General features: G+C 45.1%; 1 protein-coding gene across 3 annotated transcripts in view; it reads left to right on the top strand.

Moving 5' to 3' along the window:
- The first annotated feature begins 7,590 nt into the window (after positions 1-7,590).
- The window catches only part of herc4 (HECT and RLD domain containing E3 ubiquitin protein ligase 4), a 169,445-nt gene continuing 152,483 nt past the window's right edge, over positions 7,591-24,552 (top strand). Inside the window, exons 1-3 of one of the 3 annotated variants that reach the window (XM_072478795.1) lie at positions 7,591-7,728; positions 9,414-9,702; positions 17,637-17,796. In XM_072478795.1, the coding sequence (XP_072334896.1) occupies positions 9,477-9,702; positions 17,637-17,796 (386 nt within the window). In that variant the 5' untranslated portion in view covers positions 7,591-7,728; positions 9,414-9,476. Of the gene's footprint in view, positions 7,789-9,413; positions 9,703-13,888; positions 13,949-17,636; positions 17,797-24,552 lie in introns of those variants that run through there. The other 2 variants (XM_072478796.1, XM_072478797.1) reach the window with 2 other exon arrangements.

A 24,552-nucleotide genomic window follows, 5' to 3' on the forward strand; every position in this document is an offset into this window, starting at 1 on the left:
GGACAAATCTCCAGATAGATTATATAGGACCCCTACCCCGTGCAGAAATGGTTACCAGTATGTGTTGATGGTCATAGACACCTTCACAAAATGGGTGGAAGCAGTTCCGTCAAGAACTAATACGGCCAAGACAACGGCTAAAATATTAACACACCACATCTTTACAAGATGGGGCCTCCCACGCAGTATAGAGTCTGACCAAGGCTCCCATTTCACCGGACGTGTAATGAAAAACGTCCTCACAATTTTTGGAATTAGACAAAAGTTCCATATTGCATACCACCCCCAGTCAAGTGGTATTGTAGAACGAATGAATAAGACATTGAAAGCCACCCTCAGGAAAATGGTACAGCAAAATAACAGCACCTGGGATTCAGTACTCCCATTTGCTTTGATGTTTTTACGAAACACAGTATCTACATCCAAAGGTACACCACCCACACCCTCATGACCGGACACCCCATGAAAGGCACTGAGTATTTATTAGGACTGGATTTGGCCAGCCCCGCAGTTACAGCCCTCACACATGAAAATGCGGTTACACAACTAGTACAGAACATAAAGGCAGCCCAACTCGCCGCAGCAGTGAGACTTGGAACCAGGAAGAAACAGAGCAAGGCTTGTTTCGACAAAACAGTACACGCCAATGAGTTTACAGTAGGGCAACAAGTTATGCTTTCCCTTTACAACCCCAGTTCATTCCTCTCCCCAAAATTTTCCAGACCGTACTCCATTTCGGACAAAGTCAGCCCCTCAGTATACAAAATAACCCATTCCAATGGTAAGTCTGCGTGGTTTCATATAAACCAGCTCAAGGCTTATGGCTCACAGAATAACCACACACACCACATCCTGTTTGCAGCACCAGACGAGCACGCCCCGCCCACAGATGACGTATTCCGACCCTCCCTCAACCAGTCCAGCCCATCCTCAAACATGACTTCAACTCCGCCCCCAGAGGCACAACTCCGCCTCTCCCTTCCAGCAACCAGCAGCGACAGCGACAGTGATAGTGATCATAATGACGACAGCCACAGCACACCACGTTACGACTACACCCCTGCACCAGGCCCCACTCCCAGCGAATCTGAGCATGATTCTACTGACCCATTTGAGATCACTTATATCAAAGCCCCTGACCCAGACCCACCGCCCGATGATTACGGATTGAAGCATAGTAGCTCCAAACTCGACACACGATTCTGGCACCGAGACAATTCGTTCAGGCTCATCCGGAATGATGAGTTGGACCCCAATTCGCCCCAAGCAGCTTTAGCACGGTTACTACAGACAAGAGTTTGGCAGCCGGGAGAAGATGATGACTTAGAGTCTGACTCCCATCAAACAAATCCCTTTGCGACCCTGTTCGCCATTGAGCAGTGAGGTGTCCAGATGATGGAGAAAAAAGGAACCGATGGAGAGATACGGTGTTCTTTCTGATGGAACCTGCACCACGCTTGTTGAATGTTTGTTCGTTAGTGTTATCGTTAAGTGTTGTGTGTAAACTCTGAAAGTTTTTTTCACGGCCCAACGTCACCACCCCCTTTGACGCCCAATGGCTGTTAGAGGAACTAGTTTGTCCCCAGAAACTTGTTAATGGAACAAGTTTGTCCCAGACAATAGTTCAGAGGAACTTGTTTGTCACCAGAACCTTGTTAAAGGTACTAGTTTGTCCCAGACAATAGTTCAGAGGAACTAGTTTGTCGACAGAACCCAACTCATGGTTGCTCTCCTAATTCAAGAGGCAGCCCCCCACAACGACCACATTCTTACCCGTTCTTGCTGGTTGCTCAGGCAGTGGAGAAACGGCATTGGTCCCCGCCCTGCCTGAGGACTGCCCGCTGGTCAACTACGCTCGGGTAGAGCACATACGGCATTGATCACTGTCCTACCCGGGGATTCCACCCATTTCTTTCCCGCCGCGGCCCATACGCACCCCATTTTGGCTCGTTACATTCAAAATTCTTTTGTTTGGTTTTGGCAACCCTTAGGTTGCTTCCCTATGCTATTTACATCCTCAAACATTGGGATGGTAAATCACACAGGCTGCGAGACGGCTCGCAGTACGGCAGTATTTTTCTTAGATGTCGAGTCCAAATGTTCGGTTTAAAAGAAAATGAGGGAGTCACAGATGGTGACCAATTATAAAGGGAAATTGGCAATAAAGGACAGACAGACAGACATACGAGATCTTAAGCAAGATAATAACAGAAATTATGCTTGTGTTCACAGAACTCCAGAAACCCAGGAACCACAGAGGAAGATAAAGAAGTCCAACAAAGATGAAGACAGCCTTCGTGTTCACATGGAGCTTAGCGGGATCCCTTCAGTTCTGCGCAGATGCTACCCCCTGACCCCTACCACACAAACCGTAAATGACTCTCACCCATGCAATACACGGAACCCCGAGATAATTAACCCAGCGACAGCTAGCTATACCCCGACCTGTTGTGATAAGTTTATCACCTGGTACTCACTCTCATATGTAGTCGAAGCACTCTTAGTGCTGGCGATACTTTGCAGTGTCTTGCAAACGTTTAGGGTCAGGAAATGGCGAAACAGAGCATATCGCTCTTGCACCCCAATATACAGATTTAGGTCCCCCATTTTCGGATTTCACCAGACCCCTGAACCCATTGGGATGGATTAAAGAGCATCCATTTTGTTTAATGTATTCTATGGAATAAAGAGATGTAAACCTCTGTGTCTGACTGCCAGGCCAGAGAAATTTGTGTGCTGCTATTCTGTACATTTTAAGATGTATAGATTATTTTTGGATTGTTTGTATTTTTTTGGATTGTTTGAATGAGGATAGTTTATTGAGAATAGTTAGAGGTTCCAGTTTTTTATTTTTCTGTAATGCATGTATTAATGTCATAACGCCCCATAGAATGTTATGATAATGAATGTATTTAAAATGGTTTAGGTAAAATTGTGTTGCATAGGATAGGACAGTGTAGAGCCTAAGAATGGGTGCCCCGGGGATCAGAGGATGAAGACGCCATGGTAATGTGATCCTTCACGCTTCACGTGGAGGATCACAAGGAGGGCGTGTAGCCATCTGGGATGCCCACGTCCCGATTACAAAATGGACACCCGCAAAGAATGCAGGGAAAATTGGACAATGCTAAGAAACAAGCAGGTGCAAGCTCTATCTGTTGATTAGAACCTTAAACGCTCAGACAGGACAGAAACTACCAAACGATATACATACTAATGAGCCATCTCCGGGGACAAAAGGGAAACATTTAGATACACAATGTTAGGACAGACTTCCCGGCGCCAGAAGAAGCTAAGACAAAGCAGACTGACAGTCACTAGGACACGCCCAGCGATCAGGGAACCACCCCTCTATTGGAGGAAAATCGATACAGATGATTGGGAAAGACCCAATTAGTTGAGGCCAAGTTCAAGGCCCCCCCAAAAGAGCGCGAAGCGCTTGGCAGTATAAGAGGTATCACCCAAGGGAGAATCTTCCTCCTTTGGCTTTGGCTCTCACCGAAGAGAGAGACCAGCCTAGTATCAGGCCAAGTAAGTCCCAAGTCAACGCACGCTATGAGATAGACTCTCCTAGTAGCTACCCTGTAAACAGCTCAACCCAGCAGCCTCAGAACCGAGCAACGGCCATTGCTCCTGACTGAGTGGGTGCCCGAAGCTAAGTATAGGCCTTAGTAATAGTGGTAGTTTAGTTCGTAGAGTTTATGCATGAGTAGATTTGACTGTGTGTAAATAAATGAGCATTGCTTTTGAACGTACTAACTGGTGTATCAAGTCATTGATCAGTATTCGGTTCTGAACCTTGTGGCGGTGTCGAAAGATACCTGGCGACTCTTGAGCAAACGTGATTAAATAGAGCCAAATTAAGAGCCAACCAAAGAGAGCAACACTAGTCAATCTTTGATGTGAAGAGATGAGGAGTTATGTTTGGGAGGAATCTTGCCAGGAAAGGTAGTAATATGTGGAATTCAGGGTGAGAGGAGTGGTGTTCCATTATATAAGATAAGGTTGGAAAGTCCAGTGAAGAGTGATTAAGTGGTAGTAGGAGTAATAGAGAAACTATCTTGTCCAGGAATGCAGTTTATCGTGGGTAATGATATAACTGGATCGCAGGTGGGAGTGACGCCTACTGGGGTTGATAAACCATTGAAATATCAGTCAACTGAAGTGTTGAAGGACGAATATCCTGGAATTTTTCCGGATTGTGTAGCAACAAGGTCGCAAAGTCATAGGTTAAGACAAGGGGAGAAACCAAAGAGTGAAGATAACGTTGCAGTTCAATTAACAGAAACGATTTTTGATCAGATAGTTGGAAAAGAACAAGAACAGGTGGAGGATGAGGCGTATATTTTTAGTTCAGGAAAATTGGTGAAGTTACAACAGAAAGATACAGAAATAAAACCAATGTATCAGAAAGCATACATGGAGGAGGAATCTGAGTGTATCCCAGAATGTTATTACCGTAAAAGTGATGTTTTGATGAGAAAATGGAGACCTTTACATATGTAGGCGGATGAGAAGTGGGCAGAAGTTCATCAAGTGCCAAATTGTTGAGTTACCTTCCAGAGGATAAACAAACTGACATGAAAGAGTTATTGATATCACCTGGGCAAGTCTGTGGCGATAAGTTGGGAAGTACTAAAATGACTACATGATGTAGATGTGGGAAATTCTGTTCCAATCAAGCAACATCCATATTGACTTAACCCTTTAAAATTGGCACAGGTTAACAAAGAGATTGAGAGAATGCTTAAAAATGGCATAATTGAAGTGGGTTGCAGCCAATGGAGCTCACCTATAGTGATGGTACCGAAATCAGATGGTACCCAACAGTTGTGTGTGGACTTTCGAAAGTTTAATGCAGTTACAAGAACGGACTCTTATCCTATCTCACGTTTGGAGGATTGCATTGAGAAAGTGGGACAATCAGCTCTTATTTCCAAACTGGATTTACTTAAAGGTTACTGGCCTTTATCCGAAAGGGCAAAGGAAATTTCAGCTTTTGTGACTCCAGATGGTATATACCAATTCAAAGTTATGCCATTTGGCATGGAAAACGCCTCAACCACATTTCAACGGTTAACTAACAAAGTCGTTTCAGGATTACCCAATTGTACGGTATACATCGACGATCTTGTAATTTTCAGTCAGACATGGAAAGAACATTTCAACAATCTGATGGAGTTATTCGATCGACTTCAGGAGGTGGGTTTGGTGGTAAACCTCGCCAAAAGTGAATTCGGAAAAGCCCAAGTCACTTTCCTTGGCCATACAATCAGACAGGGTCGAATGGTCCCTGTGAAAACAAAAGTTATTGGGGAGTTTCCAATAGCCTTGAGACAAAGGGAAATAATGTGATTTCTTGCCATGAGTGGATTTTAACGGAAATTTGTGCCACCTTTTAGCGGTATGGTCGCTCCGCTGACCGACTTTCTAAAGAAGCATAGCAAATTTAAGTGGACAGCGGAGTGTCAACAGGCATTTGACTGCCTGAAGGCTGCGTTAACCACTACTCTTGTGTTAGCCATCCCAAATTATACAAAACCATTCAAAGTGGCTGTTGATGTGAGTGATTTTTGGTCTAGGCGCAGTGCATCTGCAAGACGACGACGAAGGATTAGAGTGGTCTATTCGTTATTTTTCTAAGAAATTAAATACGCACCAGAAGTATTTAACGATTGATAAGGAGACTTTGAGCTTGGTGCTGGCTTTGCAACATTTTCACATTTATGTGACCAGCAATCCGTCTGACACAATTATATATACTGATCATAATCCATTGACGTTTTTGGAGCGATTCCGGAATAATAATGCAAGACTGTTTCGATGGACAGCCATTTAATTTAAAAATAATACACGTGGCAGGATAAGAAAACATGATAGCCAATGCTTTGTCACGAATGTGATGAAATGAAGCAGGTTCGGTGGAGGAAGAAGAACTAAAATGGACTATGTTATTATAAATGTTTGCGTGTTTTGTTTTGTTAAAACAAAAACATATATTCACTGTCAATATTTCTTAAAGGAAAGTGAAAAGGTGAAAAATGAAACCATCTTAAAGTTGATGGGTTTTTTTTCTTGTGGGGAGGTGTCATGGTAGTGTATCTTTACGAAATGGATGTTTATCAAATAGCTGCAATAATGGTCATTGTGTGGGTGGAGCTGGAATGTGAGTCTGTCTTTTTACTTTCGTTTTGAGCTGGCAGCTGCAGTGTGTCTTCGTTTTGTTTTCAGTTGGAGAGCTGCATTCAAAGCAAGATGTTATGATCTCTCTCTCTAAAGAATGTCTCCAGATCACTTGATGATTTCAAAGTAAGACCTGTTTCTGTAGAGAATTTAAACCTGCTCTCTTTATTTTAAAAGGGTTTAACTTATGGATGTTGTTTGGAAAGTTATTAAGGGTTATCTATGGAGTATTGTATCTTTTGGGGGGTTGTCAGTGTTGGTAGTTAGTAAACTGTTTACTGTGTGTTTATAAAATGTTAACTGGATTCATAGAATAAACACTGTTTTTGTTCAAAAATACTTTTAGTTCTCTGTTGCATCATACCTGTAAAGTGGGCCCTTGTGCTCCCCATAACCAAAATCTATTAAAAATTGTGGGTCAGGTATACTTTGGTGTTCTCTAAACCCTGGCCCATATAATACAATTATATTTTAACTAACTCTGCAATACACTATGAATCTAATCTCCTTGAGTTCCAACCTAATCTGACCCAAAAGCCCAAGAGCCTGTGTAATATATAACACTGCCCCTTAGCTCTCTCTAGCAGCTCGGCTTAACACAACATTAACTCTTTACATGCTGCACATTTGTATAATGTCATATAATTGGGGAGAAACTGTTCTGGCTCGTAAAAGGATCAAGATCGAAAGGCACAGATTTAAAGTGATTTGCAAAAGAAGCAAATGTGACAGTGGGTAGCACTGTTGCTTCACAGCTCCACGATCTCAGGTTCGATTCCTGGCTTGGGGCATTGTCTGTGTTGGGTCTGCATGTTCTCCTCGTGTCTGCGTTGGTTTCCTCCAGATGCTCCAGTTTCCTCCCTCAAGTCCCGAGAGATGTGTGTTAGGTGAATTGGACATCCTGAATTCTCCCTCAGTGTCCACGAACAAGCGCCAGAGTGAGGCGACTCGGGGCTTTTCACAATAACTTCATTGCAGTGTAAGCCTCTTTGTGACAATGAAGATTATTATTATTATGAAATAACATTTTCACACAGTGATGGTTAGGGTCTGGAATGCACTGCCTGGAAGTATGGTGGAGGCAGGTTTAATCAACGCATTCATGAGGGCATGAGATGATTATTTAAATAGACATAATGTGCAGGGGCATGGGAAAAATGCAGGGGAATGGCATAAAGTCGAAATGCTCGTTGTGGTGAGCTGGTGCAGACATGATGGGTCGAATGGCCTCCTTCTGGAACGTAACATTTCTGCGATTCTAGGGATCAGGGTCGCGCATGCTTACTGATAAAAAGACCGAACACAGGCGCGCATGCTCACTGAGCAAAGGACGAGCAGCGAGTGCGCATGCTCACTGAGCAAAGGACGAACAGCGGGCGCGCATGCTCAGAGCTCGGTGGAGGCAACCATGGCGCGGATCGGCCTGGCCCGCTCGGATTGTGGCGTCACTTCCGGCGGTTTGGCGTGGCGGGAGAAGCTGATTCCGAGGCTTTTCAGGAAAAGTTGTCGGATCAAGTGACAGAAGCGGGTTCCCACAGTAAACCGGTACTCGGGCCCCCGTACCCTCATCACTGAGAGAGATATGTAGGAGCAGCTGCAGGGCGGGTACTTGTCAGGAAATGGCGTTGTTTGGATTTTCCGAGCGGTGCTCCTCCTTGAAGGCGCGCCCTATAACCCCCCTCCCTCAGATCCCCCTACCCCCACATTCCCCCTCTGCCACCCCCACATTCCCCCTCTGCCACCCCCACATTCCCCCTCTGCCACCCCCACATTCCCCCTCTGCCACCCCCACATTCCCCCCTCTGCCACCCCCACATTCCCCCTCTGCCACCCCCACGTTCCCCCTCTGCCACCCCCACGTTCCCCCTCTGCCACCCCCACATTCCCCCTCTGCCACCCCCACGTTCCCCCTCTGCCACCCCCACATTCCCCCTCTGCCACCCCCACGTTCCCCCTCTGCCACCCCCACGTTCCCCCTCTGCCACCCCCACATTCCCCCTCTGCCACCCCCACGTTCCCCCTCTGCCACCCCCACGTTCCCCCTCTGCCACCCCCACGTTCCCCCTCTGCCACCCCCACGTTCCCCCTCTGCCACCCCCACGTTCCCCCTCTGCCACCCCCACATTCCCCCTCTGCCACCCCCACATTCCCCCTCTGCCACCCCCACGTTCCCCCTCTGCCACCCCCACGTTCCCCCTCTGCCACCCCCACGTTCCCCCCTCTGCCACCCCTACGTTCCCCCCTCTGCCACCCCCACGTTCCCCCTCTGCCACCCCCAAGTTCCCCCTCTGCCACCCCCACGTTCCCCCCTCTGCCACCCCCACGTTCCCCCCTCTGCCACCCCCACGTTCCCCCCTCTGCCACCCCCACGTTCCACCTCTGCCACCCCCACGTTCCACCTCTGCCACCCCCATGTTCCCCCTCTGCCACCCAATATCTCCCCCTGCCACCCCATATCTCCCCTGCCACCCCATATCTCCCCTGCCACCCCATATCTCCCCTACCACCCCATATCTCCCCCTGGCACCCCATATCTCTGCCCATATGTCACACCCTGCTGCCCGCATGTCTTCCCCCGAATGGCCATCTCAGAATGCCCTCCCATATCCCCCACCCCACCCACCATATCACTCTCGGCCGGCCCCCCATTTTCCCCTCGGCCAAACTCCCTCTCGGCCAAACCCACCCATATCTCCCACGGACAACTCCCTCCATGCCCCATATCCCCCACAGCCAGATCCCTCCATGCCCCATATCCCCCACAGCCAGATCCCCCTCCGCCAACCCCTTCCATATCCCCCTCCTCCAACCACCCCCATATCCCCCCTCTCCGCCAACCCCTCCATATCCCCCTCCGCCAACCCCCCCATACCCCTCTCCGCTAACCCCCCCCCCTCCATATCCCTCTCCACTAACCCCCTCAGCCAGACCCCCTCTCCCATCCATTCCCCCCAATCCCAACCTGCTTTGCCACGCCTTTCCAGCTCAAACTCTGCTGCCATCCCCATTCCTCACCTCCCTCTGCCATCTACCCACCCACCTCATTGCTGGTCCTGCCTTTCCCATTTTCCTGTTCTAAATGCTTCTCTGTTCAGGCCTGTTACCAGCAGCGGGGTGGCCATGGAGGGGGTATTAGCAGAGAAGAGAGAGTCTTTGCAGAGCTAGGAGTTCAGAGCACCTGTTGTGTTGCGTTCTCATTAACTATCCTCTTTACTTTCAACTTGATACAGGGATCAGTCTGACCAAGACAGGTCAAATAAAGCTGCAGAGACCAAAGCTGTGCAGAATTAGCCATGTTGTGTTGGGGTAATACGTCGTTTGGACAGCTCGGACTTGGCGGCATTGACGAGGAGGTTGTTTTAGAACCAAGGACCTGCCAGTTTTTCCAAAACAAAAAGATTAATGATGTGGGTTGTGGCCGCAGACATACTGTTTTTGTTCTCGATGATGGGACTGTCTACACTTGTGGGTGCAATGACCTGGGTCAGCTGGGTCATGAAAAAGCAAGAAAGAGACCAGGTAAGCCTTCGGGTTGCAAGTATGGGATCATGGATATCATTTGGTTTATTGCCTGTTCTGTTCCTGTGAGCTTGTTTGCAAAACGAATTGCTTGAAATGACAACAGAAAATGCTGAAATACTCAGCAGGTATGGCAGCAACTATGACTTGTCTTGCTGTTCTGGTATTTCTACTCCATTATGACTCCTCCTGCTCCATGTGTCTCATCTAAGCCTTACCACAAATGTTTTTGTTTCCTTTTATCTCGCATAGTCATCTATTTCCTTCTGAAAGTGTAAGTGACTTACTACAACTCCTCCTGCTGTACCAGACTGCAGAAATAGATTGGTTTTCTAGCTATCCTCTTTAAGTTCCATAAAGTTCTGCTTCAATGTTAGTGTTTGACAAGAGTTGGAAGAAAAAAACTGAAAATATGCAGGCAGCAGATGTACAGTGATACCTGAACAGAGGAGAAAATGTATTTGGATGCAGACTGTTAAATGTTCACCTGTATAACTAACTGCTAATGGGTCAAAATGAATGGATGTCACCAAATGTATAGGAAGTAAACTTTCAGGTTATGGTAATATATAAAGCAAATGCTTGGTTTGAACACTTTTGTTAGCAACTCTGAGGTTGACCTTTATTTGTTCATAGGCTGTGAACTTTTCTGCTTTTATTGTCCATCCTTAACTGCCCTTGAGAAGGTTGTGGCGAGCTGCCACCCTCAACCGCTGCAGTCCATGTGTAGGTCCACCCATGGTGCTGTTAGGGAGGGAGTTCCAGGATTTGGACCCAGTGACTGTGAAGGAACACTGATATATTTCCAAGTCAGGATGGTGAGTCACTTGGAGGGGAATCTCCAGGTGGTTCCCATGTGTCTGCTGATCTTGTCCTGGGTTCCAGGTGATAGGGATTGTATGTTTGGCAGGTGCTGTCAATGAAGTATTGGTGAGTTGCTGCGGTGATCTTGTGGATTGTACACACTGCTGCCATTGTTGATAGTGGAGGGAGTAAATATTGAAGGTGGTGGATGCCAAGGATCGCATTTCTTTCAAGGGGTTTCCTTGAGATCTTCTTGAGGGCTACATTTTGATTTCCATGGGGCTCCTTTTCCGCTCTCTAACACCTTTATCAATTGATGCAGTTATTGGTGTTTGATGAAGGTAAAATTGTAATGTTATTCTGTATTTGTAATTTTTTTCCTGGATATCTATTAATCTTTTAACTTAATGTAAAATATGTTTTAATTTATTATAAATACATTGCCCTTGGGAATGAATCTCATCTGCAACTCCCTTTTAAAAAAAATAATTGCAAGCAGTTAGCACTGCAGCATCCATTAGTTTTGTTCTGCAAATTTCAGGTTTCTTTTCCCCTCAATTTTTCTGTTTAAAGTGAGTGTGACAAACACATTAGGATTCTGACTTATAGGGATGTCACGGTGGCACAGTGGTTAGCACTGCTGCCTCATGACACCGAGGACCCGGGTTCGACCCTGGCCCCAGGCCACTGTCTGTGTGGAGTTTGCACATTCTCCCCGTGTCTGCGTGCGAATGCACACATTAATTCTACAGCACCAAGCTAACCATCAGATGGTTCTATTCACATTTCAGTGATTTCCCCCCCCCATGTTAAAGTACCTCCTTGCATCATCAATCCGTGCTTTAATGCGACATCAATTGGAACCCCTTAGCACAGGAGCACCCACAAGCGCTCGGGAGGTTGTCGGTAATACACTGTATTAAAGCAATTGAGCTCACTATATAATTAATTTTGCGTGTGATAGAAATTCTCAAGAAAGGAAATGAAAAAGTGTGGAATTTGCAAAACTCACTCCACCAAACAATCATCATCTTTTGTTCCTGCACAGGGCAGCACGGTGGCACAGAGTTTAGCACTGCTGCCTCACGGTGCCGAGGACCTGGGTTCGATCCCGGCTCTGGGTCACTGTCCGTGGGGAGTTTGCACATTCTCCCCGTGACTGCGTGGGTCACACCCCCACAACCCAAAGATATGCAGGGTAGATAGATTGGCCACACTAAATTGCCCCTTAATTGGAAAAAAAAAGAATTGGGTACTCTAAACTTAAATTTTTTTTAAAAATAATAAAAATATTTTATTCCTGCATCAAAAGCAGAAAACTACTCATACGCCAATATGAGAAATAATACAGCTGCTAAACAATGATAGAAAATTCCAACAGAACTTCATAGTCCAGGTCACAAGTTGACGCGAAATATCAAGTCCATCCGGTTGCTACACCATTGTTTCATTTTCTTAATTGCTTTCCCTTCAAAAATTCAAAGCCTGCTGAAAACGACTATCGTTTCAGCTTTACCAATAGTTGAATGGCAGAATTATTCTAAATTTTCAGTAACTTTGAATATTACTGGATTAATTACTGGAACATGAGCTCCAGACCACTCTGGATTTGTACATAACAGATTCAGATCCAGTTGTCATAGTTCTGGGCTCTAAGTTTCTAACTTATTTTCATAGCAACTACTTTCAGCACTGGTTACTGTTTGCACGTTGAATGGATCGGATGAACTTTATGAAGGAGTAATAAAACCAAAGCCTCAGTCAGTACAGATCCTGATTTATCATGAAGGTTAAGAGCCGTGTACTTTCACACAATCCTGACCTTCTAAAAATGTTATAAAGCTTTGAACAAGTTGTTCTTATTCATGGATTGAAACATGAAAAATAAGAACTGAACTAACCAGTGACTATTGCAGACCTTATGGAATGGCGTCGGGATATTCTCTGCTTAACTTTTAAAATTTAAACTGGTTCATAACTTGATGTCACAAACACTGCATTTCAATCTGCCTCTTCAAAATATGGATGGATCAAGACAATTAAAATCCACACTGGGATATAATCATGGACTGTATTTTATGTTCATAATCATAGAAGCCCTACAGTGCAGAATGAGGTCATTTGGCCCATTGAGTCTGCACCAACCCTTCAAATGAGCTACCCATTTATACCCTGCCCTTTCCCTATAATCCAACCTGCACATTCTTGGACATTAAGGGGCAATTTAGCATGGCCAATCCACTTAACCTGCACATCTTTGGACTGTGGGATGACAACGGAGCACCTGGAGGAAACCCACGCAGACACAGGGAGAACGTGCAAACTCCACACAGTCACCCAAGGTGGGAATTGAACCTGGGTCTCTGGCGCTGTGAGGCATGCGACCCACTGTGCCACCGTGGTGCCTCTATCGGTGAGTCTGAAGGCAGTGAGGCTTGTAAAATCCAGGACGTGGCCTTCCCACCAGCTACCTGCCCGCTCCCGACCTGTCTTCAATTATGGGGTGGAGGTATTAGGCAGTACTATCAGTCTCGCCCCAGCGATAGCCCAGACCTAGCTGAAGTTCAACTTCCGTAACTGTTTCTTCAGGGACTGCCTATAAACCTGCCGCTGCTGGGACGACAACGTTCCCAGCCAATCTGATACACCAGCAGCTCAATTGTCATGCATTCTTTTCCATATCGGAGCAGAGCCTTCACCTTGAACCAGTTAGCACTCCACCGAGTATTAAATGGTTACTTGGCAGCTGGCTTCATAAGGCGTGACATTTTAGCTGGGGGAGGGAGTGCAGGAACATGGCACCTTGTAAAATCAAGCCCTAAGTATTTTTCAAACCTCTGAACCTTTCGTTTTTGATTGTAGAACTGCAAAAATACTCCAGCTTAAAAAAAAAAGGCACACAAAGTGGCTCAGCATTAACCCACTGTGATTTTGTGCATCTCAACCATTACCATCAGTCACTCGGCAGCAACTTCAGGCCACTATTCTTGTATGTTGAAGGAGATTAACTGCTCTTTCAATCACACGTTCCCTACCTTGCTGCCTCTTCAATCATCAATTCTGTTCCTGGAGGAGCAGTAGGAGTGGGAGAAAGTGGGAACCTGTGGTTGGAGGACCTGGAGCAGAGAGAATGGGAGAGACAATCAGTGATTGAAGGAGTAGCTGCTCACAGATTCTGCCTCCTCCACATACAGGGGTAACTTTTCTTTGTGTGTGTGTGTGTTCGTGGGTTTAAATAAAGAAAATTATTTATTCATGCATTTGCCTCTAGTCTAAGCACTACGGCATTCACGCGTATGTGCACAAATATATGCACTTCAAGAATTTTGCATTTTTACAAGTTGTAAACAAAAGCATTGTTCATCTGTTTGGCTCATTGTAGGAAAAATGGTTATTGTGGATCCAGTGAAGAGTGTGTTTTCATTCCGCAAGTGTAATTGAGGTGGGTTCAGTATTTGGAGTTATCTATCAGGATTATTGCAGGATTCCCTTAAAGAAATGTATCTTCAGGTCATGAAGTGATTAAATTGTGGTTTTCTTACCAGAAGGTCATGTGGCTGTTCCGGTGTGCTTTGCGGAAGGAACTGGCTGGTGAGACATTTAAGATGTACAGTCTCCAGGGGTGAAATTCTCCGGAAACAGCGCGATGTCCGCCGACTGGCGCCCAAAACGGCGCCAATCAGACGGGCATCGCGGTGCCCCAAAAGTGCGGAAAGCTCCGCATCTTTGGGGGCCGAGCCCCAACATTGAGGGGCTAGGCCGACGCTGGAGGAATTTCCGCCCCGCCAGCTGGCGGAGACGGCCTTTGTTGCCCCGCTAGCTGGCGCGGAAATGACATCCCCGGGTGGCGCCGCCCCCCCCCCCCCCCCCCCCCCCCCCCCCCAAGGACCCCGGAGCCCGCCTACGCCGCCTTGTCCCGCCGTTCAAAAGGTGGTTTCATCCACGCCGGCGGGACAGGCAATTTATCGGCGGGACTTCGGCCCATCCGGGCCGGAGAATCCAGCGGGGGGGCCCGCCAACTGGCGTGGCCCGATTCCCGCCCCCGCCGAATATCCGGTACCGGAGACTTCGGCAACCGGCGGGGGCGGGATTCACAGCAGTCCCCGGCGATTCTCCAACCCGGCGGGGGTTCGGAGAATGACGCCCCAGGTTTTTACAAAGGCAAGAATATTATTGCCTTTGGCTGCTGCTGATCTTTGCAGGCAGTGTTCTTGCATATACTGACTAGCTTTTCTCTCATTCCTGAGATGATAGATTTGTTACCTGCAGACAGTTTCAGACACATGATGGCAAGTTTCAGTGCCTTCCATTGTCCTTTTGTAAATTTTAGACTGGGGATGATTGTCTCCCGTGATATAGGTTATCCTGGCATTTTTCCTTGTATCTTCGTCAGAAGCACTGATAATCACCACTGTTCTGCCGACTGGTTTATCCTCATTGGTGCTGACTGTATAATGAGAGTTCTGGAATACTGGTCTGTGTGCTAACATCATTGACATTCATGTGTCCAATCGCGTTCCATCTGATGCAGTAGCCGTAAGAACATAATGCCTTTCCTGTTTGTTCTCCTCTCGGGGCAAGGCTAAAGTGATCAGCCCACCACCACTTTGGCTGGTTATTGAAAATAATTGATTTCTTGTGTTGCCATTTGATACCTGATATGTTAACATCCCTGTCAATCGCGAGTATAAAAGTAGGGGAGTGCTGTTGCAACTGTTTGGGCATTGGTGAGGCCGCATCTAGAATACTGCACACAGTGTTGGTCACCTTACTTGAGGAAGGACGTAAATGCATTAGAGGCGGTTCAAAGAAGGTTCACTAGATTGATTCATGGATGAAGGACTCGACTTATGAAGAGAGATTGAGCAGTCTAGGCTTATACTTTAGAAGGATGAGAGGAGATCTAATTGGGGTATATAAGGGGATTCACAGGGTAGACTTGGAACAGATGTTTCTCCTTGTTGCACATTCTAGAACAAAAGGACACAGTTTTAAGCTAAGGGGTAGCAGATTTTGAATAGAAATTAGGAGAAATTACTGCACTCAAAGAGTCGTGTATCTAAGGAATTCGCTACCAAAGACTGCAGTGGACGCCGGAACACTAAACAAATTTAAGGAGGCGGTAAATAGATTTTTAATTAGTTGCAGGATGGAGATTTATCGGGAGCGGGCAAGTATGACCGAGATGAGGTCAAACATGATTTTATAGGATGGCGGAGCAAGCTTGAGGGGCTGAATTGTCTGCTTCTGCTCCTCGTTCTTATATTCTTATTATGTCCACATTATGGGTTGGAGTCAGGGTCATTGATACACAATGGGGGAATGATTGATAATCCACCAACATACCAGCTAGGATTAGTTCACTGGAAGACTTTGTTTGACATTCCATCCTCATGGCTCTGCATGTCTGGCAGTCATTGTTTTTTAGGATCTCTTCCACTGAGCCACTAAGGATGACTACTTTGCTCCTGAGAAACCCATTTCAGAACTTTCCAGAGGCATTCTCTGACATTAGTTCATCCTTTGTACAGAAATTGCAAAAGTCACTGGATTTCTGGAAGCCACCTTAACAGCCTTGTTGATGTCCATTTTCATCATAAAAGACAGTTCCACCCGGGGCATGACGGTGTGCAAACCAGCCAGGTTGAACCACAACACGACCAGGATCAATATTGTGGCTGGGAGATTTGCTCAAACTGTTGGGGAAGGAGTGGGGACCTGATTGGAGATTTAGAAGAAAGAGAGGCAAAGGCCAGAAAACAAGGGAATTGTTCAGTAATTGTGGTGTATACTTCAGTGTAAGGAATCCACTGTATGCGACAGAAGAGTTAGGGCACAGATGCTGGGATCCAATAGCTATTACTGAAATTGACCGAGGAGGACAGGAATGGCAGCTTAACATTCTTAATCGCTGATCTTTAGACAGGATAGAGAGGGGATTTCTTTAAAGTGGGAGTAGCCATATTGGTTAAAGTAACCAATCTCAGTTATGAGGACAGCTGGAAGGATAAGCGAACAAAGCCAAAAGGGTTGAACTGAAGGACAAAAAAGTGGTGGGCTCTGCTAGGAATGTACCATAGATCCCTAAACAGTCAGAGAAAAGAACAAATATGGAGGCAAATTGCTGAGAAGTGCAGAAACCATAGGGCTGTGATAGTCATTATTTCAATTCATGGTTTATTAACTGCGATAGAATCGGGGTAATAGGTGCAGAATTTTCAAAATGCATTTGGGGAAGTATGTAGCAAGTTCAACAAAAGATGGGCAAACGGGCCTAGTTTTAGGAAAGGAAGCTGGGCAAGTGGAAGAGCTATCAGTGGTAGTGATCTTAATTAAACCAGAATAGCATTGTTATGGAAAAGGCCGCATGTAAAGGTTTTTAAGTTTGGAAAGGCCAATGTTACTATGAACATCCTTTGACAAAAGTAGCTGGTTAGTGGGAGACATTCAAGGAGATCAACAGAGTTCAGAACAAATATGTTTCCAAAGAGAGAGAGAGCCGCAAGCTATTAGGAGGGCTAATGGAATGTTAGCCTTTATCGCAAGAGGATTTGAGTACAGCAGTACTTGCATCAATTGTATAGGAGCTTGGTTGGACCTGGGGTACTGAGTGCAGTTTTGTTCCCTTACCTCAGAAAGGATATTATTGCCATCGAGGGAATGCAACAAAAGTTCACCCAACATGTTCTGGGAATGGCGGGCAAGACTGCCTTTATGAAGAGAAATTGGCAAACTGGGCCTGTATTCCCTAGAATGGGGGGGGCGGGGTGATCTCATTGAAACCTACAAAATACTTAAAGGAATAGACAGGGTTGTAGAACTGCAAAAATACTCCAGCTGAGGTCCCAGGTTCGATCCCGGCTCTGGGTCACTGTCCATATGGAGTTTGCACATTCTCCCCATGTTTGCGTGGGTTTCACCCCCACAACCCAAAGATGTGCAGACTAGGTGGATTAGCCATCCTAAATTGCCCCTTAATTGGAAAAAATGATTTGGGTACTCTAAATTTAAAATAAATAAATTCCAGCAAGGAGGGTTTGTGTGGAATAGCCTGTGTCGGTGCTCTATATGCTATGTCATACTATGTAAAGGGATCAAGCTAACCCTACTTTTATTTATTTGGTGCATAGAGCAAGTTGGGGCTTTGGATGCTCAAAACATCAGTGCGGTTTCATGTGGAGAGATGCATACACTTGCACTAAATGATAATGGTCAAGTGTTTGCTTGGGGTCTTGCCAAAGATGGTCAGTTGGGTTTGGGTGCCACGGAAGAAAGTGTCCGAGTTCCCAGGTAAGCGTTTTGATGTAGTTTTATTAAATATAGTGGATGGTTTTATTTGAAACATAATATACAATGCATTGTAAAGAAATGAAAGTTTGAATTAATGTACTAACTGCACGACTTTCCTAAGTGGTTTTGAAAGGCGCTTTTTAAAATGACCATTTGATGTAATGTTTTGTAACATCCTGACCACATTTGCACAATTTAGTTTGCCACCTAACCTGGTGTCACTTAATAAATTTGGATATGCAGTTTCTATTCCTTCATTTAAGTCATTGTTAAATATGGCCCAAAACTGACGCTGCAGTGCAAATCATTGGGCAACATCACTTGTCACATTCCATCAATGTTACATTTTCATTATCATTGTGCTCTGCATCCTATTTCCCAACCAATTTCCAACCCATGATACAAGGTTGCCTCCATATCTAATTTTTGATAATATCTTTTGTGGAAATTTGCCAAATGCCTTCTGGAAGCCCAAATAGACAATTTCCAGAAGAAAAACCACCTTGTCAACCATGTTAGCAGCCTTATTAACTTCTGCAATAATAGTTAGATGTGACTGTACTTTCTCAAATCCTTGGTAAGTCTTTGATTAGTTGTTGTAAGCCAACTTTTAGTGCTAACTTTGATACCTTTCTCACGTTTGTCATGCTCCTGATTGTAACTCAAAGTCCCAACTATCCCATCCATTCACCTGTCTTCTGCTACCGAGCTACTCAAGCACACCCTCACCTCACCTTGTGATTGCGTTTGGCCTCATCAAAACTATTATTGCCATTTCCCTGTCCTCATCTGCACTACCTTTAAGTCCAAGGGATGCAGACTTGAACAGAGGTGGCAGACATCTGGTTTAGCCAGTCAGTGCCATATCGGCCGAGCCAAGTAAAACACTATCAGGACCAGCTCACGTCTGCCAAAAGTGTTCACTGTTCCAGAGTCAGTCTAAAATGCAAATTTTACACTTGGCTTCTTTTCTTCAGTGTTATTCCTCTCAAACCCCCTTCCCCAGCCTCACGTCCAATGAAAGCAAGGACCCCATAGTCTTTTCTGTAACTAAGATTGAGACCACCTGATCAGCTGCCTCTATCTCAGGCCACCAGATCAAACTCTTGAGGTTTCCCATGCCCTAGCATCTTTAATTTCTATCCTATTTCCTCTTATGCTCACTCCGAGCTCATCTTGTCCTCAATACCATTTACCTATTCTCACCACATTGCTGACCACTGAACTTCTTTTCCTGTCTCCTTTGTAAGCTGACATTAACTGCTCTCTTTCCTCGGCTATTGTACCCTGCCCCGACAAATCTACCGTCATTACTCCCTCTTCAAAAAAACCCACTGGGGATCTCTCCCCCTGCTCTCGTTCAAATAGTTTCATGGGATCTTTTGCATCCACCTGAGCACACACATGCATAAGAAATGATTTGATAGGTTTGTTTGTGGATCTGATCACAGTGTCAGTAAGGGGAACCAGTGATTTATATTTGGAATTATCAAAAGGCATTCGGTAAGGTACCGCACAAAATTGTTGCACAAAATAAGGTAATATATTAGCATAGATAGAAGATAGAACAAAATAGATGAGAAACAAATGGATAATATTAAGGTTGGCAGGCGTTCACTAGTGGGGAAATAGAAGGATTAGTGCAGGGGCCTCAGATATTTCTAATCTCTGTTAAGGATTCTGGTAAGCGTCTTAAAGTAGGGAAGAGAGGCAAAGAAGTTTTGGAAGGGAATTCCAGAGCTTGAGGTCGAGGCACAGCCACAAAATGGTGGTGGGATTAAGTTGGTGATGTTTAAGGTCAGAATTGGAGGAACTCCAGTATCAACAGTGTTGTTGGGTTGAAGGAGATTAGAGTTGGGGAGTTGGTAGGTCATGGGTGGTTTTGAAGGGCAGCACGGTGGTGCAGTAGGTTATCTCTGTTGCCTCACGGCACCGAGGTCCCAGGTTCGATCCCAGCTCTTGGTCACTGTCCGCGTGGAGTTTGCACATTCTCCCCGTGTTCGTGTGGGTTTCGCCCCCGCAACCCAAGGATGTGCAGGCTAGGTGGATTGGCCACCCTAAATTTCCCCTTAATTGGAAAAAATGAATTGGGTACTCTGCATTTATTAAATAAAAAATGGATGGTTTTGAATGGCACTGTTTTGAAGAAGAGCAGAAGAGTTCTCCCCAATGGCCTGGCTGATATTTATCCCTCAATCAACATCACAAAACAGATTATCTGAGTTATCACATTGCCTTTTGTGAGTGTTTGCTGTATGCCCGGTTTCCTACATTGCAACAGTGACTATATGTCAAAAGCACCTTTTACTGTGAACCACTCTGAGATGTCCGGTGATCGTGAAAGCACTATATAAATATAAGTCTCCTTTTGTGTGTTTTTTCTAAATGCCCTGTTTACACTTGGATTCCAACAATATCCCACCGACTAAACTCAGGCTAATAGTCTACTGTTTCCCCTTCCTACCATCTAAAAGGACAAGGGCAGTAGACACATGGGAACATTACTACCTGGAGGTTTCCCTCCAAGTCACTCATTATCCTGACTATATCACCATTTCTTCATTGTTACTGGGTCAAAATCCTGGAACTCCCTCCCTAACAGCACTGTGGACTGCAGCAGTTCAAGAAAGCAGCTCACCACCACCTTCTCTAGGGGCATTTAAAGATGTGGAATAAATTCTGGCCTCGCCAGTGACACCCACATCCTGTAAAATGAATGTTTAACAAAAACAGCCCTGGGTCGAAGGAGAAATTAGGTTCTGCTGAGGGGGTTTGAGGAGCTGGAGTCCAAATTAACGAGCAGAAACACAAAGTTAATAATCTCTGGGTTACTGCGTGAGCCATGTGCAAATTGGAAGAGGATCAAACAAGTCCGAGAGTTGAATGTGTAGCTCAGTGATGTGTGGGATTAGGGGTTTTGATTCCTTTTGTGGCATTTGTACCAATATTGCTGAAAGAGAAAACTGTTCTATTGGGACAAGCCCCATTTAAACTGGGCTTGGACCATTATCCTGACAAATCCTACAACTGGGAGTTATAGATAGGACTTTAAACTAACAAGTTGGGGAAAGAGGGTTCAAGTGAAAAGAAAATTATAAATCTAAAGAGAAAAATCAAGGCCACAGAAGACTAGCCATTCGGTTTAGCAATAAGCACAGTGTGATGGGAAGGAACATAATAATTAATGGTAAAATGCGTTGGGGAAAAATAGAACATTAAAGGTGCTTTACCTGAATGGATGATGCAATTACAACGCAATTGGCAATTTAGTGGCATAAATAAAAATTAAAAAGAGATTTTAAAAGTTGATCTGATAACCATTTTAGATATGCGGTTACGTTTTGGGAACTAAATATTCCAGGTTGTTGATGTATAGAAAAGGGAAACAAAATGGAAAAGGAGGAAAGTGTTGAAAAGAAGGGATGATACAGGCCATTAGTGAGGAGAAATCTTGGGTCAGAAAAGCAGGAAACAGGAAGTATCTATAGATTGAGATGAGAATAAACAACGGTCAAAAAATGCTGCTGGGAGTAGTTAAAGGGCCCTCAGAATAATAAACTTGTAACAAAAGCAAAACAGTAATCATGGGGAACTGCAATTTTCATATACGCTGGATAAATCGAATCAACAAAATATTTTGGGAGCGAGTTCATGGAATGTGCAAGACAATTACCTAGAACATTACATTGTGAAACCAACCAGTAAAGAAACTCACTCCCTCTCAAATCTGCCCTGGTCTGCAGTTTCATTTCATCATTTATCTCATCTGACAATTTAATGAGAAATCCTTTTTTTTCTACCTTTTTCGGATGAAGGGCCGCAATCTTAATACTAATAATAATAATCGCTTATTGTCACAAGTAGGCTTCAATGAAGTTACTGTTGTTGCTCTTATTAGCCTTAGTTTTATTAGCTCTAATTCTGTCACCTTTGCTCACGAGTCGCCAGGTATCTTTCTGATACCGCCACGTGGTTCAAGCTCAAGTGATGATTAATAATGCAGCACACCGCTTAGTAAAAGTTAAATCAACGATCATTTATTATATACAGCAATAAATACTTATACAATAATCCTACATCTAGACTATTACCTACCACTAAAAGCCAATACTTAACTTTGGTGATGGCCCACCAGGTCAGGGAAACAAATGGTCTATCGAATTGGGTCTGGCCTGTGGGATTCAAAAAGGCTGGTACGAGTCGATAGTCTGGAGCACCTATCTGGTAGCGATCGCTGGAGTAACACTTACTTGTTTCTTCGTCGGAGGGTCTTGAAGGTTGCGAGCAGGAGAAGAAGGGTCGATCTGAACTTGGCCCCTATTTTTATAGTTCCTAGGGGCTTCCCGCCTCTCGGGGCGGACCTCGTACCTGGTTCCAAGTGATTGGACTTGGTCCCAATCACTTGGTTCGATATGCTCCAATGAGGCGATTCCTTGATCGGGGGGTGGTCGTTCACCTTCCTTTGTCACGGCCACTGCTGGCGTCGAAAAGTCTGGATTGGCTTTATGTTGCTAATGTGTAGCAATTGTTCCCGGGGATGGCTGCTTAATATGCAGATGGCTGGGTTGTTGGGATGTTGATGGCTGCAGGTATCGATCTGGGCCGACTTCCCCAGAGCCGAATGCACTGTTTTGCCTGCAGCTGTCCGTTTGAGTCCTGTTGGCTGATTTTCCCATCAGCCTCTTTCATTCGCCATTTTAGATCGGTGTTTGACCATTCTAATCGGGAATCAGACATTTTAGGTGGCTACACTGTGAAAAGCCCCTAGTCGCCACATTACGGTGCCTCTTCGGGAAGGGCGGTACGGGAATTGAACCCGAGCTGCTGGCATTGTTCTGCATTGCAAGCCAGCTATTTAGCTCACTGTGCTAAACCAGTCCCTCATGAGTGGCAAATCCCGCCAGGCCTTTCTATCCCTTCACCTCCCCCTGATCCCATCTCTTATCTTTCTTCTTGATGTGCATTCAGTATACCTCTGACTTTCCACCCTCTGACCCTGAACCATCTGTCCATATTCTCTCTTGATATTTCATTGAGAACCGCTGGCATGGTATCTCCTTTCTCAATTTCTCTGTCCCTCATTTAGTCTAACCTGCCTCTTTGACACACTTCCTCCTACCCCCTCCTGGACTGCAACCCCATCAGTCAACAGCAAACCATTGTCTCCAGCACTGTCACTGACTACATCTCTGAAGATATTTCCTCCACAATTTCCAATCTCATAGTTCCCCAACTCTGAACCACTTCCACCTCCTTCCCAATATCCACCAACAATATATTGTGAATTCCGCACTGATTAACCTATTGTTTCAGCCTGTTCCTTCCCCAGTGAACTGATTTCTTCCTGTCTTGGCTCATATTTGTTTTTGTCCAGTCTGTTCTTACCAACATCTGTGAATCTTTTGATGCCCTGCATAGTTTCAACAGTTTCCAAATTCCTGGCCCATCTTCACCATGGATATCTCTTTACACCCCATGCCCGACCAAGACCGTGTCGGAGCTCTTCGCTTCTCTCTTGAACGGAGGCCCAGTCAGTCACCCTCCAACACCATCCTCCTCTACCTGGCTGAACTTGTTCTCCCATCGAACACCAACTCCTGTAACTCCACTCGCTTCTCCAATCGATAGATATTGCTCCCTTTTCTCTCCCAGAACTGGAAAATTTCATCCACTTGGCTTCTAGTTTCCATCCTTCTCCCATCACCCAATCTCTGACTCTGCCCTTTCCTCCTTCAATTTCTCTGCTCGTTTCTGGAGGTAGGTATCAAACAATATTCACTGAGTTCACTGACTCCCACAGCCACCTTGACTACACACCCTTAAACTCTGCCTCCTATAAAGAATATATTTCATTCTCCCAGTTTCTCATTCTCCATCACATGTTCTGATGATGCAATGCCCATTTCATGCATCTGATTTGTCCTTCCTTTTCCTCAGCGGAAGATTCCCCCCACCCACCCACCCACTTTTATTTACGCTCCCTTTGATCCCGCAGCAACAACTTGTCAATTAGTCTCTTCTATCTTCCAGTCTATCACTGACTTTTCTTTTGTACTTCTTCCACCCTCTTCCCCACTCCACTTAAAACCTGTTACATTTCTATTTTCCCAGTTCTGATCATGGGTCATCGAATGTAACACCAAAATGTAATTGGTTCTCTTCCACTCATGTTACCTGACCTGCTGATTATTTCCAGCATTTTCTGTTTTTATTTCAGGGAAGAGTCTACTTTAGATCTTGTTCTGTATAATGGGGCATGTTTATTAATTCTTAATCTTATAGTGAAGGATCTTATGGGAAAGAGTGATCATAATACAATGCTATTTCACTTTGAGATCGACTTGTGCATGTCTGAAACTAAAATATTATAAATAAAGCCAATTACCTGGGTATGAGGGGTGAATTGGGTACGGTATGAGGATAAATAACAATGGTGAAAATTAAAATAAATATTTCATAATTGTCAACAAACCCATGGGAAAAATGATCAATCAGAGTATTTAAATGGTGATAGATTGGGAAATGTTAAAGTACAAATGGTCCTCGTACACCAGTCGCTGAAAGCAAGCATGCAGGTACAGCAAGTGGTTAGGAAAGCAAATGGCTATCGTTGGAAGAGTGCAGGAGCATTGAATGCTTACTGCAGCTGTACAGGGCCTTGGTGAGACCACATCTGGAGTATTGTGTATAGTTTTGATCTCCTTACCTCAGAAAGGATATGCTTGCCATAGAGGGAGTGCCATGGAGATTCACCAG

The sequence above is a fragment of the Scyliorhinus torazame genome, chromosome 16, assembly GCF_047496885.1.
Source record: "Scyliorhinus torazame isolate Kashiwa2021f chromosome 16, sScyTor2.1, whole genome shotgun sequence".
Taxonomy (NCBI): Eukaryota; Metazoa; Chordata; class Chondrichthyes; order Carcharhiniformes; family Scyliorhinidae; genus Scyliorhinus; species Scyliorhinus torazame.